This window comes from Lolium rigidum, chromosome 4, assembly GCF_022539505.1.
Source record: "Lolium rigidum isolate FL_2022 chromosome 4, APGP_CSIRO_Lrig_0.1, whole genome shotgun sequence".
NCBI lineage: Eukaryota > Viridiplantae > Streptophyta > Magnoliopsida > Poales > Poaceae > Lolium > Lolium rigidum.
In genome coordinates this window covers 271,339,535-271,352,413 of record NC_061511.1, presented here as the reverse complement: position 1 = coordinate 271,352,413, position 12,879 = coordinate 271,339,535, and the positions used below count along the sequence as shown (strand labels likewise).

General features: G+C 50.2%; 1 protein-coding gene across 1 annotated transcript; it reads left to right on the top strand.

The window, feature by feature from the left end:
* The first annotated feature begins 10,280 nt into the window (after window positions 1-10,280).
* LOC124648777 (pentatricopeptide repeat-containing protein At1g20230) lies at window positions 10,281-12,366 on the top strand. Its single transcript, XM_047188484.1, has one exon. The coding sequence runs from the start codon at window positions 10,281-10,283 to the stop codon at window positions 12,264-12,266; it is 1,986 nt and encodes a 661-aa protein (XP_047044440.1). The 3' UTR covers window positions 12,267-12,366.
* The last annotated feature ends 513 nt before the right edge of the window (window positions 12,367-12,879 follow it).

Genomic DNA, 12,879 nt, shown 5'->3' with positions numbered 1-12,879 from the left:
AAAATGGTGGTGGTTTGTGAAATTTCAAAATGGGTATGATCTTCTCTTTGTTTCAATGTTGCCACTTGTCAACCTTATACTAAGCAATAGGGACAGAGTCAACCATGATGGTCAACACACAAAGTGTTCACCTTGATGTGCTCTTGGATGAGGTGGAAAGAGTTGGCAAGGTTTGGTTTAAGAATTGCTTAATACAAGGGCTCAAAGTGGGTAACATAATAATAGTGGCAGATTTGACCATTATCATATGTCACAAGAATTTGATTTTTCCTTTGCTTTGATTTGTGTTTCTTTGATGCAAAAGTGTTTGTTATTGGCATATGATGTTTCACAAGCATTGGCACAAGTCAAAGTGGCCTTGGTTGAGGATTTGCAAAATTGCCATAGGTGTATGTGAGTGATTATGTGCATTTTTCCATTTCTTTTCTTTCTCTCTTTTTGGGTTCCAAGGATCATGTCCTAGTGTTTAAGCATCTTGAATAATCACACCAACAAACATCATGGCAAAAAATCAATTCACTCATGTGTGATCACTATGCACATATGCAACACTAAGCATGGCACTATATTTAATTAAAAGTTTTTGTTAGTTCTAAAATTTGAACAATTGAATTCTTTGTCTTTATTGATTTGAAAACTTGGGATGTTACAGGGGGGTACCGCCGCCTCTTCCCCCTCTCCTCACCGTCCTCTGAGGCAGCTGCCGGTGAAGGGGGCGGCGGGGATATGCGCACGGGCTCCCTTGGCGCGGTGGCACGGCGGCTGGCTGCAGTGTGTGGGGGGCATGGCCTCCGCCGCTGGCTGCTCGGCAGCCCACCATTCCTCATCCTCCTCTCCAGGTTAGCCTCGTCGGTGTTTGATGTTGGTGGCCGACGGCTAGGGTGCCGTTAGTCGCGGCTTCGGCTAGGTCCATGGATCTGGGCGGTGGCCCTTCTGGCGTGGCGACGGCATGCTCGCGGCATGCGTCATCGTAGGTGGCTCTGGCTGTCGGCAACATCCTCCCGGGAGGTGCGACCGCGGAGGTTGTGGATTGGAGGTCTTCCTCCTCGTCAAATCTGGTGGGCGTCTCCCCGCCCGGATCTCTCTCCTCCACCGGTTTCGCTGAGGGCAGCGGTTGCTCCCTGACCTCGAACGTGGCGGGTGTTGGTGGTTTGCTTGGGATCAGGGGAAACCCTAGGTCGGCTAGCTTGTCCCAACGGCGGCGACGCCTTCAGGCACCGTTCTTCCTCCTTGGAGGCGTGGCTGAGGTCCCCTGTTTACACCCCGACCTACCTCCCGAGCGAAAGCCCAAAATCCTACGGATTGGGCGACGTCGACGTGCTGCACGTCGTGTCCTTGTTGGAGGCATCTCCTAGGGTGTGTGGTGCTTGGTGAGAAGAGTTGAAGGCGGGAGCTTTGGCCCGTGCAGTTGCTTCCAGTGGCTTTCCTTCCTCTCTCAGGTTCTCTAAGGTGGGGAATGGTTTGGGTGATGTGGTGTGCTTCCATTTCTTCGGTGGTCGTGGTTTGGGGCTGTCCCGGGGCTCGAGTCCAACTCCTCTCCAACTCTCGGGTGAGCTGATCTCATGTCCGATGGTTCGACGCCTTTGATCCAAGGCGAGAGGGTAGGGACCCTCTTCGCCGCGAGAATCTAGGGTGTCTAAGTCGAGCACAATCTCCATCCTGCTTCATGCCAGTGCCTCATCGTGCCTTCCTTTCTTGATGTCTTGGTGCCAGAGCGTGGTAGTCTTCACCTTGCAAGTTCCCTCGACACTTGCGTGTAGTGTTGAGTTGTAAGCTGCTTAGGATGCTCCCTTATATCGTTCGGCCGTTGTGGTGTGTGTTGTTGTGTTGTGGGTGAGTGGCATTGTGTAATCCCTGGCCGGTTGATGGCTTTGTTAATTCAAAGTCGGGCTTCTCTGAACCTAAAAAATGCTGTGCGCTCATCTCATTAGCTTGACAATGTACTAATCACTAAGGAAGGCACTCTAGGTCTCAGAAGGCGTCGAGGTAGCGAGCAGTAATCAATGGGCCTGTTTGGTTTCTAGCTATACTTTGCTAAGCGTAAGTTTGAAAAGTGTGGCTTATAATTTTGAAGCTATAAAATATGATAAAAGTTGGCAATAAATTCACTCCATAACAGGTGGACCATATAAATAATAAAGTGTGGCAATCTAAAAGTATAACAAGAACCAAACATATGCTAAATTGTGAAATTTTGGCTTACAAATTATAGCCGAAAACCAAACACCTGGGGTATCAAGTGCGTTCCACCTAAGTTTCTCTTGTAGTTCATTTTACTTTTTCCAGTGTAAATTTTAACATTAAAATCTAAACTAGAAAAAGAAAAATACACTATAAATGGAATCCCACTCGGATTCCACTTAACACCCTACAAACACCCTCTCCAGCTAGGCGGCCCTGCGAGCCGAGCTCGTAACATGGACCATCCATGAAGATGGGGCTGCACAGAACATGACATGGTAAACAAATAAAGAACAAAGAACACAATTCATTAGCATACTGGTAAATAAGAGAAGCAAGTAGCAGCTAAAGGTACTACCAGCGAACAACAAGAGTTCTGTGAAAGAGAGTGTTGAGTGTGTGTTTGTGATATGGTTGAGGGGTTTTCGAGGAGTGTAGGTTCCACCACTAATATTGGTATTACTTATGATTATGATTAGTGATTATGATTAGGATGAACCCATCGCTTTCATTTATGTTACGTGTGGAGAGAGCTTCATAATAAGATGCGCCAAAAAATCCATCCCTCATCGCATCTCTAAATAACCACTGCGCTTAGCCTTTGCAAACCACATATTGACCATCGCAATTAAGCATTTTACCCATGGTTATCGATATAAGCTTAGTGAATCTCTCTTTATCCCCCTCTTCCATACAATAAAGTGTCGTACGTTAATGTCACTTCTCGTTGTACACTTTACCATACTTCCAAGGGTAGTTTCCTCTCTAGCCCGTAAGGCAAATGCTATGTGGTGCACTTCACATAACACTAGATTTAGATGTGCGCCTTGGCGCACGACCCCGTGGAGCTCATGTCAATGTATATTTTGTATAACGACAACAAAAATCCGCTTATATGATATTACATTTCTTAAGTTTCATAGAGCAATGCCGCGGACCAAATGTACCAAAATAGGTGTTCAATCAAATGGATAGGTATATGGGAAAAACCATTATGTTGTTCGGGTGTTGTGGCCGAAAAACAACATATAAATATACAAATAGATCCAAAAGACTAAAAAGTTCAGTGGCAGTGTGCAACCACAATATAGTAAAAATCATAAGATATACACCTTTTGTGCATAAGCTGCTCTTTCCCTGCAGTAGATGATGAAAACAAAAAAGTTAATCTTGCCCACTTGAACCAAATACCTATAAATAGGAAGCAAACATTTCAGAAATATAGCATTTAAAAAAAAGGATCCGCTGTGAAAGATTGAGCAGAGCAGAGTGTATATCTTCCATTTTATTATTTCAGCCAAGGCTTTTTTGAGAGCACATTGAATCATGACAGCGAAGTGGTAAAAGTGACCGGCAATGATAAGTCGATTGCTATTAAATATTATCTCTTACCTTATCAAATCCATCAGGTAAGAATTAACACAATGTTTTTTCTGAGAATTAGAAAAGATCCAGAATAAACAAACAAACCTAGTAAGCACATAAATCTGATGCTATATCATTTTTCCTTATACACGAGGACCATAAATAAGCAAGTCTGAGGTATTTGCCCAATGTATTAAAAAATGTACTTGTTAGATAGCTTCTACTGATCCATGCACCAAAACCTAGAAAAAAAAGAAGAGATTCAGCTATAGGTATCTAAATAACACCTGCTAAATAATAATAATAACTATCAAAGTTTGTGGTAGCATGTCCACCCTTAGGTGGATAAATATGTAAAGCTTCTTCAAATAATATAAAAAATGCAAGTGGTTCAGTAGACATGAAAAGACAAAACACTCAAAAGAGGGGAAAATTTACTTCAAGTGAATCATGTTCGGCTAACTTAGATAGAAGATCATCAAAAAGCTCTTACATCACCGCAGCACACTTAAAATAAAAATATTCCATGGCCAGGTAAATATTTAATTTCATCGGATCAACACATACATTTATGTGTACGAAAAACCTTTTTGTGAGGTAATCATATAATTCTAGTTTGTTTACCGAAAAGCAACATACGAAATGATGTGTTCTTCTAGGTCAACCCGATAACCCTATTTAACCAATGCGGTGAGAGCACATATCTAAGTAAAAAAGTACTTGGATCCACTATTGTGACAAATATGGCTCAATGGAGAAGATAAGAACCAAGATCAACGGATTATAAATGTTTAAACACAGTAGTGAATCAAGGAAGATTGCCATCAACACCACTATGCTGCATTTATTAAATATATTTAGGAAAAATTGACCGACATACATCAAAATATAAGGAAACCAATTGCACAGTTTTAGAAAAGCATAACAAAATTTCTTGGGAAACCAGGAAAGAAATTAGTTTGTGGTAATGGCATCACCTTGCCTTGCTTCTCTGTATCAGCCAGCAGGCCCATTTTGCAACACCTCCGATAGTCGGTGACTACGCTCTACCTCAATCCAACCTACGGAAGGTAGAAATTGACAAAAAGGCAATGGCGGTGAGGCAATGATCTTTTTCGAGAAAGCGCAAAAAGCTTTTGCATTTCATTTCATTAAAAAGAAGTGAAGAGTTAGTTGTCACAATCCTCCTAAGAGGCCATGGTTCTGAAAAGATAAACAAAGACTACAACTCAGTGGACATCCTAGTGTTAGGAATAAGCCACGCCGTCGGTGTCGACCAGCGTATGCGAGTCTAGGCCGGTCGAGTCCGGACTGCGGTCCGTGGCCGCGTTCGTGTTCGTGTCCGTGGCGGGTGTGCCTAGTGTGTGTGTGTGCGTCTGTCGTGTGCACGTGAGTGTGTGTGTGTCCGCGTTGCTGTCCGCCATGTACAACTAGGTCGTAGGCAAGTAAACATGCACTAAGTAAACATGCAGTAAGTTGTTCCAAAGGAAAATAGAGCTAGGGTTTCCCTCAAGATAATAGAAGAAAATAAAAATGAAGAAACAACGGGCTCAAGGACAGCAAGGAGCACGATTGTCACCTCAAATCGCCAGTTGCTACAGGGGACGGTGAGGTCTGCGTCTTCCGCCATCGCTGCTCAGGCGCCATCTCGGATATGGCGAGGCGCGCTGCCCCATCTCCTCCACCCCCGCCTCTGTCTCCTTCTCCCCCACATGATGGCTCCCGCCTCAGCCCTGATTCTCCTCCTCCTAGGCCGACCCGCGCGTTGCTCCTGCTTCCGCTGCGAGGCGCACGTGGAGGGGGAGGAGATCACACGGGGAGTTGGCGGCACGAATGGGCAAGAGAGGGGCTGGCAGCGGGTCGAGGCGGCGGCCGACGCTCGTGATGTTCGGCGACTCGAGGCGGCGACCTGGGGAGCGAGGGAGCAGGGCTGGAGGTGACACGAGGCGACGGCCGGCGTCGAGAACGGGGCAGGGGCGGTGGCAGGGCGTGAGGCGGGGTGGGAGCGGGGCAGGGGCGGGGCGGGGGCGTGAGGCGGGGGCAGGGGCGGCGGCTAGGGTTTTTTCGCCCTGGGGATCGCTTTTATACGAGGCCGCGCCGAAATACTGAAAATACCCCTACGGGTTGAGTTCCACTGCCTGGCGACAATGCGCACCGACAGAGATCCCAGCCGCAGTGGCTGATGTGCGGGGCCGACAAAGGTGGGGCCCACATGCAGCCGGAGGCGGGTAACAATCTGCCATTGCATGGGTTAGCTAGTGAGAGGAGAGTACCCAAAAAGAACGGACAAGATGCACCGATGAGAAGATCCGACGGCTCACGTGCGCTGATCGCTGTGAAGCCCCCTATGGGGCGCAGTGCCGCGGAGGGGGAGGAGATCACACGGGGAGTCGGCGGCACGAACGGGCAAGAGAGGGGCTGGCAGCGGGTCGAGGCGGCGGCCGGCGCTCGTGATGTTCGGCGACTCGAGGCGGCGACCTGGGGAGCGAGGGAGCAGGGCTGGAGGTGGCGCGAGGCGGCGGCCGGCGTCGAGAACGGGGCAGGGGCGGTGGCAGGGGCGTGAGGCGGGGCGGGAGCGGGGCAGGGGCGGGGCGGGGGCGCGAGGCGGGGGCAGGGGCGGCGGCTAGGGTTTTTTTCGCCCTGGGGATCGCTTTTACACGAGGCCGCGCTAAAATACCGAAAATACCCCTACGGGTTGAGTTCGACTACCTGGCGCCAATGCGCAACGACAGAGATCCCAGCCGCAGTGGCTGACGTGCGGGGCCGGCAAAGGTGGGGCCCACATGCAGCCGGAGGCGGGTAACAATCTGCCATTGCATGGGGTTAGCTAGTGAGAGGAGAGTACCCAAAACGAACGGACAAGATGCACCGATGAGGAGATCCGACGGCTCACGTGTGCTGATCGATGTGAAGTCCCCTATGGGGGGCAGCTATTATACCTTTAGATACAAGAGAGAGAACTAACACATAGTTAATAAATCAAAGTTAATATTCATCTTTATTTCACATCGTAATGTTACTAGAGTTTCTCTATATCTCCCCAAAAACAAAGGAACTACTCATACATCAAGGGGATCAACATTATGACGATATGAATATGAAGGTACAATTGTATGCAAGTGTAAATCCTAGTAGAGTTCGGATCACAACCAAGTTGACAAATGGGATCGGTGATGGAGACGTTGATGATGATGATGATGGAGATCGATGCATTGCCCTTCAAGATCCTAGTCTTCTCCTCCTATTCTATGTGTGGTAGAGATGGTGATGGAGCGGTGGCTGTGGAGACGGAATCGGTGGCGGAACGACAGGGCTCCGCCCCTAGGGCTTGGATGAATGATGTCTCTTCTTGGCTCCTCCCCACTTTATATAGGTGTCGGAGGTCGGTTTCGCGAACTGACGGAGCTCGGGGACGAATATGCCCGTCGGACCTTCACAAATGTTATTCCTTTTGACGAAACGAAACCAACGGAGCCTAATACGGGCGGGCTCTGCCCGTACCGATGGTCGCTATTCTCCCTGGACTTTCGTATATTGGCCGCCATTTCTTCATACAAACTCCGATTTGGGTGTTCTTCGGCTCGTTGAACTCGCACGGACGAGGGCTACAACACCATGGCCTTAGAGCATCTCAAGCCGCGTCCCCCAAATCGTCCCCCAAAGGGCGCCGGATCGAGCCTTTGGGGGACGCGTTTTCTTCGTGCCGCGTTTGGTGGGTGTAGCTCCCCAGCCTCGTCCCCCAAACACGCCCCCGAATAAATAAAAGTGCATGAAAATAAAGAATTTCATTCAAATTTGATTATATATTACAAGTTTGAATGAAAATGGCAAGATTTTATCTAACCCTAGCCTACTGGCCGCCCGACGGTGCGTTCGACGGCCCCGCCCCATCATCGCCTCCCCTCCGCCGCAGCTCATGCTCCATGCGTCGCCTCTCCCTACGTTGGGTGGAGGCCAAACGCCGCTACTCCAGCAGTGCATCGTCGCCTGCCCTCCCCTACTGCGCCGCCTTGAGGGATAGCTCGACGGCGCGGCGAATCTGCACGTCTTCGCGGGCACGGGCGTCATCCTGGAGCTTCTTTTCCGACTCGAAGGACTCGACGAGCGCTCGTTGTTGATCCGCCGCCTCGTCCGGGTGCGGCCCGTCGTCGTCGGACCACTCGAAGTCTTCGTCTTCGTCGTCCTCCTCCTCCGCCACCTCCACCTCGTCCTCCTCCTCCGACTCTTCCTCCTCCTCCTCCTCAATTTGCGCCTCCATTTGCGCCGCCAACGCATCGGCCTCTGCCGCCAATGCATCCGCATGCGCCCCCAGGCCGCCTCCGTTGCCGCTAGCGCCGACTCCCGCTGCTGTCGCTCCTCCGCCGCCTGCCGCTGCTGACGCTCCACCGCCTACCGTCGCCTCTGCTCAATCGCCTCCATCCGTTCACGGTGCTGGAGATGCCGCTCCATGTGCAGGCGATGCCGCTCTGCATGCCACCGCTCGGCCATGTCCTCCATCCGGCGTCGCTGCGCCTCTTCCGTCATGGTGGCGTCAAACACCGTTATGGTGTCCGCCAGCGCCGCCTCCTCCCACGCCTCGTTCTCCGCAGCTTCCGGGTTGATGTCGAACTGCGGTGCTAGAGGTGGTGGAGGTGGTGGTGGAGACAGTGGTGGAGGGATCTGGCCGGCGCCGGGGCGGTTCATCATTGCGCATGTGGTGTTTATGCGACGAGGGTTGTGCTTGCGACGGAGAAAGGGGTGCCGACGGCTATGGTGGCTACCATTGAGCGGGGGAGACCTTTTATAGACGCCGGCGTCGCTAGAAGATGCGGGAAGAGGCTAGGAGCGGCGGGAAGAAAGCGCGGGAACGCGAGGTGGCGTGCGCACGCCGGCGATGCGTGGAGGCTGCGCAGCGCCGACGAGACGTCTCACCTGCCCCTCCGTCGCCATTAAGGCAAAGCTGCGATGCTTCGTTCGTGAGTCGCTGACACATCGGTCCCGCCACTCCCCACCTCGCATTTCTTTGTGTCCGGCGTGCCCGGAGCGTCCCCTGTGTAGCGAGGACGGGCTTAGGGCGCCGGATACCGTATTGGGCCGCGCCGGACGGAAAGGGTCTTTGAGGCGCGTGGCTGGGAATGAAATTTTGTCCAGCGCGTCCCAAATCCCTTTGGGGGCTGCTTTGGGGGACGCAGCTGGAGATGCTCTTAGATCTTAAATATAAGATGTTGAGAAAATATCATTTTTCTCACACCTCACATGGCTAAGTCTGGTGCTTGTAGTTCTCCCATATTGTACCCTCTTGGTCCCTTTTGCCTCCCTTTCTCCATGATTATCCATAACACCTAAATAAATTTCAAAGACAAGGAAAACATAATAAAATTCTACTAAAACTACTAAATTTGCAAAGCTCATATGAAAGTGAACAAAAAATCATAAGTATGCAAAAATAGGCATAGATGGGGCTAACTGGAGCATGAAATGAGTCGAGTAATAGTATACTTAAAAACCTCAGTATAATAGTGCAAAATTTCGAGCTATTAGCGCCGATAGCGGCGTGAAGCCGTTACGGCCAAGCATCGAGTATGTCGTAAACATCCGCCGCGACATTCTTCCGCAGAGGAATGCGACATTGGTGGAGGGGAGAGGATAGCGCGTCGGTGGTGGAGAGTAGAGGATAGCGCGGCGGTGGTGGAGAGGAGAGGATAGCGTGGTAGAGAGCGCACTAAATAAGCGGTGCCAACTCACTGTAGATCATCCGAGGCGTCGCATTTACGGCGGCGTCTATGTGTGGAGAACCGATGACTTCATCGGCAACCGGCCGCAAAGCATACGAGGCGTCGCATTTATGATGCCGCCGCCCGTTGAGTCGCTGCCAAAGAGGCCCCACCCGCGAAAACCCCTGTGGCGCTTGACGCCGACACGCCCGATTCACGTCCTTTGCGAAGAGGCTGACACAAGGTTACCTATGTTTCTATTAGGTTCGAAACCGCGCCGACACCTTTCAAAACGCGCCAGCGTGATCTCAAAAACAGCGTCGGCCCCTAAACAGTTATCGGGCTGGCCCGCCTATGGAGATGCTCTAAACAAACGGCCTTAGACTGGCCATAGTGGTAAGTATCATGTTGTAGTATCATGCATATGATACTTGTGTATGGTACTATCTCTATAGTGGTTAGTATTATGAAGTACTACCTCCGTTTCAAGGAATAAGGCGCCCTCGTTTTATGAGCTTTTTGTTTGACCAAGAATTACTTCAAATAGATAAAGATTATTTGTATGAAATTAGTATCATTAAAAAGTGCTTTTCAATACGAATCCAACGATACTATATATATATATAATATAATTAAGATTTTGTTGCTCAATTTTTATGGTCAAAATTTCTCTTGGAATACGCGTGCGCCTTATTCCTTAAAATGGAGGTAGTAGTATCATAGTTATGCTATATTCATTACTTTTTAGAATCTCGATGCAAATGTGTGTACAAGATTTATTTGGTATTAACTTTTCTCGTAACATGCCTATGATACATTATCCAACTGTGTTACTCTAATCTCCTCTCACCTCCTTAATTACCACATCAGCTTTTTTGTGAAACTAGTTATGATACTAGGACTATGGCCAGCCTTAAACATCCAACCACGTTCTACGGAGTACAGTACGGAATAGTATTTTTACGAGGTCTGAGGAACGTTGGATCTGAAGCGAACAGATCAGGTGGGTACCGGATCGATGTGGCTCCGCGCCATTCGCCAATGTCTCACTCCAACACCCTTCTCCACTTCCTCCGCCACGTCTCCTTCCCGCCGGACCCGCACCTCCTGCCCTCCGCACTCAAGTCATGCCCCGCGCGGCCCCTCGCCCGCGCGCTCCACGCCGCCGCCGCGGTCTCCGGCCTCGCGGAGGACCCCTTCGTCGCCTCCTCGCTCCTCCACACCTACCTCCGCCTCGGCGCTCCAGCTGACGCCCGCAGCGTGTTCGACCGTATGCCGGAGAAGAGCGTCGTCGGCTGGAGCGCGCTCATCGCGGGTTTCTCCGCGCGAGGGGACGCCGAGGCCGCCTGGGGCCTCCTGGACCAGATGCGTACCGCCGGCGTCGAGCCGAACGTGATCACCTGGAACGGGCTGGTCTCCGGGATGAACCGGAGCGGGCGCGCCCTGGACGCCGTCACGGCGCTCGTGAGGATGCACAGCGAAGGGTTCTTGCCAGACGCCACCGGCGTCTCGTGCGCGCTCTCCGCGGTCGGGGATGTCAAAGATGTCTCGGTCGGCGAGCAGGTGCACGCGTACGTGGTGAAGGCGGGGTGCAGGCAAGATGCCTGCGTGGTCACGGCGCTCATCGATATGTACGGCAAGTGCGGGCGCGCTGATGAGATTTCCCGGGTGTTCCACGAGTCAAGCCACATGGACGTTGCGTCCTGCAACGCTCTTGTCGCCGGGCTCTCTCGCAACGCCCAGGTCTCCGAGGCGTTGCTCTTGTTCGGGGAGTTTGTGAGCCGAGGAGTCGAGTTGAACGTTGTGTCCTGGACCTCGATCGTCGCCTGCTGTGTGCAGAATGGGAAAGATCTGGAGGCGGTGGATCTTTTCAGGAAGATGCAGTCGGAAGGGATCGAGCCGAACGCAGTCACGATACCCTGCGTGCTGCCAGCGTTTGCCAATGTTGCGGCTCTGATGCATGGGCGGGCAGCGCACAGTTTTTCTGTGAGGAAGGGGTTTCTTCGTGACGTTTACGTTGGCAGCGCGTTGGTGGACATGTATGCAAAGTGTGGCAAGGTCAGGGACGCGAGAACGATCTTTGATGCAATGCCGTGTAAGAATGTGGTTTCATGGAATGCGATGATTGGGGGCTATGCTATGCATGGGGAGGCTGCGAATGCTGTGCAGCTGTTCCGTTTGATGCAAAGCTTGAAACTGAAGCCCGACCTAGTCACGTTTACCTGTGTCCTTGGTGCTTGCGGCCAAGCTGGCCTGACGGAGGAGGGGCGTCGCTACTTCAATGAAATGCAGCAAGCACATGGTATTTCCCCTAGCATGGAGCATTACGCGTGTATGGTTACTCTGTTAGGGCGAGCTGGAAAGCTTCAAGAGGCATATGATCTCATCAATGAGATGCCATTTCAGCCAGATGGTTGCATTTGGGGGTCCTTACTTGGCTCCTGCAGGGTTTATGGAAATGTTCACCTGGCCGAAGTTGCAGCACAAAAGCTGTTTGAACTAGAGCCAGAAAACGCTGGAAACTATGTCCTGCTTTCCAACATTTATGCATCTAAAAAAATGTGGGACGGGGTCAATAGGGTGAGGGATGAGATGAAGAATTTGGGATTGACGAAAGAGAAGGGTTGCAGTTGGATTGAGATCAAGAACAAGGTGCACATGTTGTTGGCTGGTGATAATTCACACCCCATGATGGCTGGAATAACTGAGAAACTTAATCAGCTTGCCATTGAGATGAGGAGGCTGGGCTTTGCACCAAGCACAGATTTTGTCCTGCATGACGTGGAAGAACAAGAAAAGGATAATATCCTCGCTGTGCACAGTGAGAAGCTGGCTGTTGCATTGGGCCTCATAAGCACAAGTCCAGGAACACCCCTTCGGGTGATAAAGAATCTCCGGATTTGTGGCGATTGCCACGAAGCAATGAAGTTCATATCATGTTTTGAGGGGAGGGAGATATCTGTTAGAGACACTAACAGGTTTCATCACTTCAAGGATGGAAAATGTTCTTGTGGGGATTTCTGGTGATGTTTCCTGCCTTTCTTTCCAGTTGTTGTGCAACTTGGTGTAGAAGGAGAATGAGCATCCATGTCCCCTACCTTACGGTGGATATTCTTTTGAAGAGGTATCTGTTAGAGACACTAACAGGTTTCATCTCTTCAAGGATGGGAAATGCTCTTCTGGGGATTACTGGTGATTTTCCCTGCCTTGGATTTACAGTCTGTACAACAACTTGGCGTAGAAGGTGAATGAACATGTATGCCCCACTACCTTACGGTGGATATTATTTTCATGTGGTAATTGTGTAAGTGCACCTTATATATGCTTAAATAAAGTATATAAAAGTAAGAAACAAAATCCAACATGAGGACTTCTGGATTACATAGATAGCCAACGAAAAGTTAACTCTTATGTTATGCGATGTCTACAGTTGCAATTTCAGTTTTTAAATACCATATGTTGCAACTGTCTTCATCAATCTAAGTTTTTAGCTAATCATTCTGATTTACAACACACCATTATCTGGTGTTTTCCCAAGGTGAACTTGCAATTAACTCGGCACGCACCATGGCCCTCTTCTTGAGTTAGTTGTTTTGTCCAGGGACAGATTTGGCATCACAGAAATGTCTAATTTCCTAGT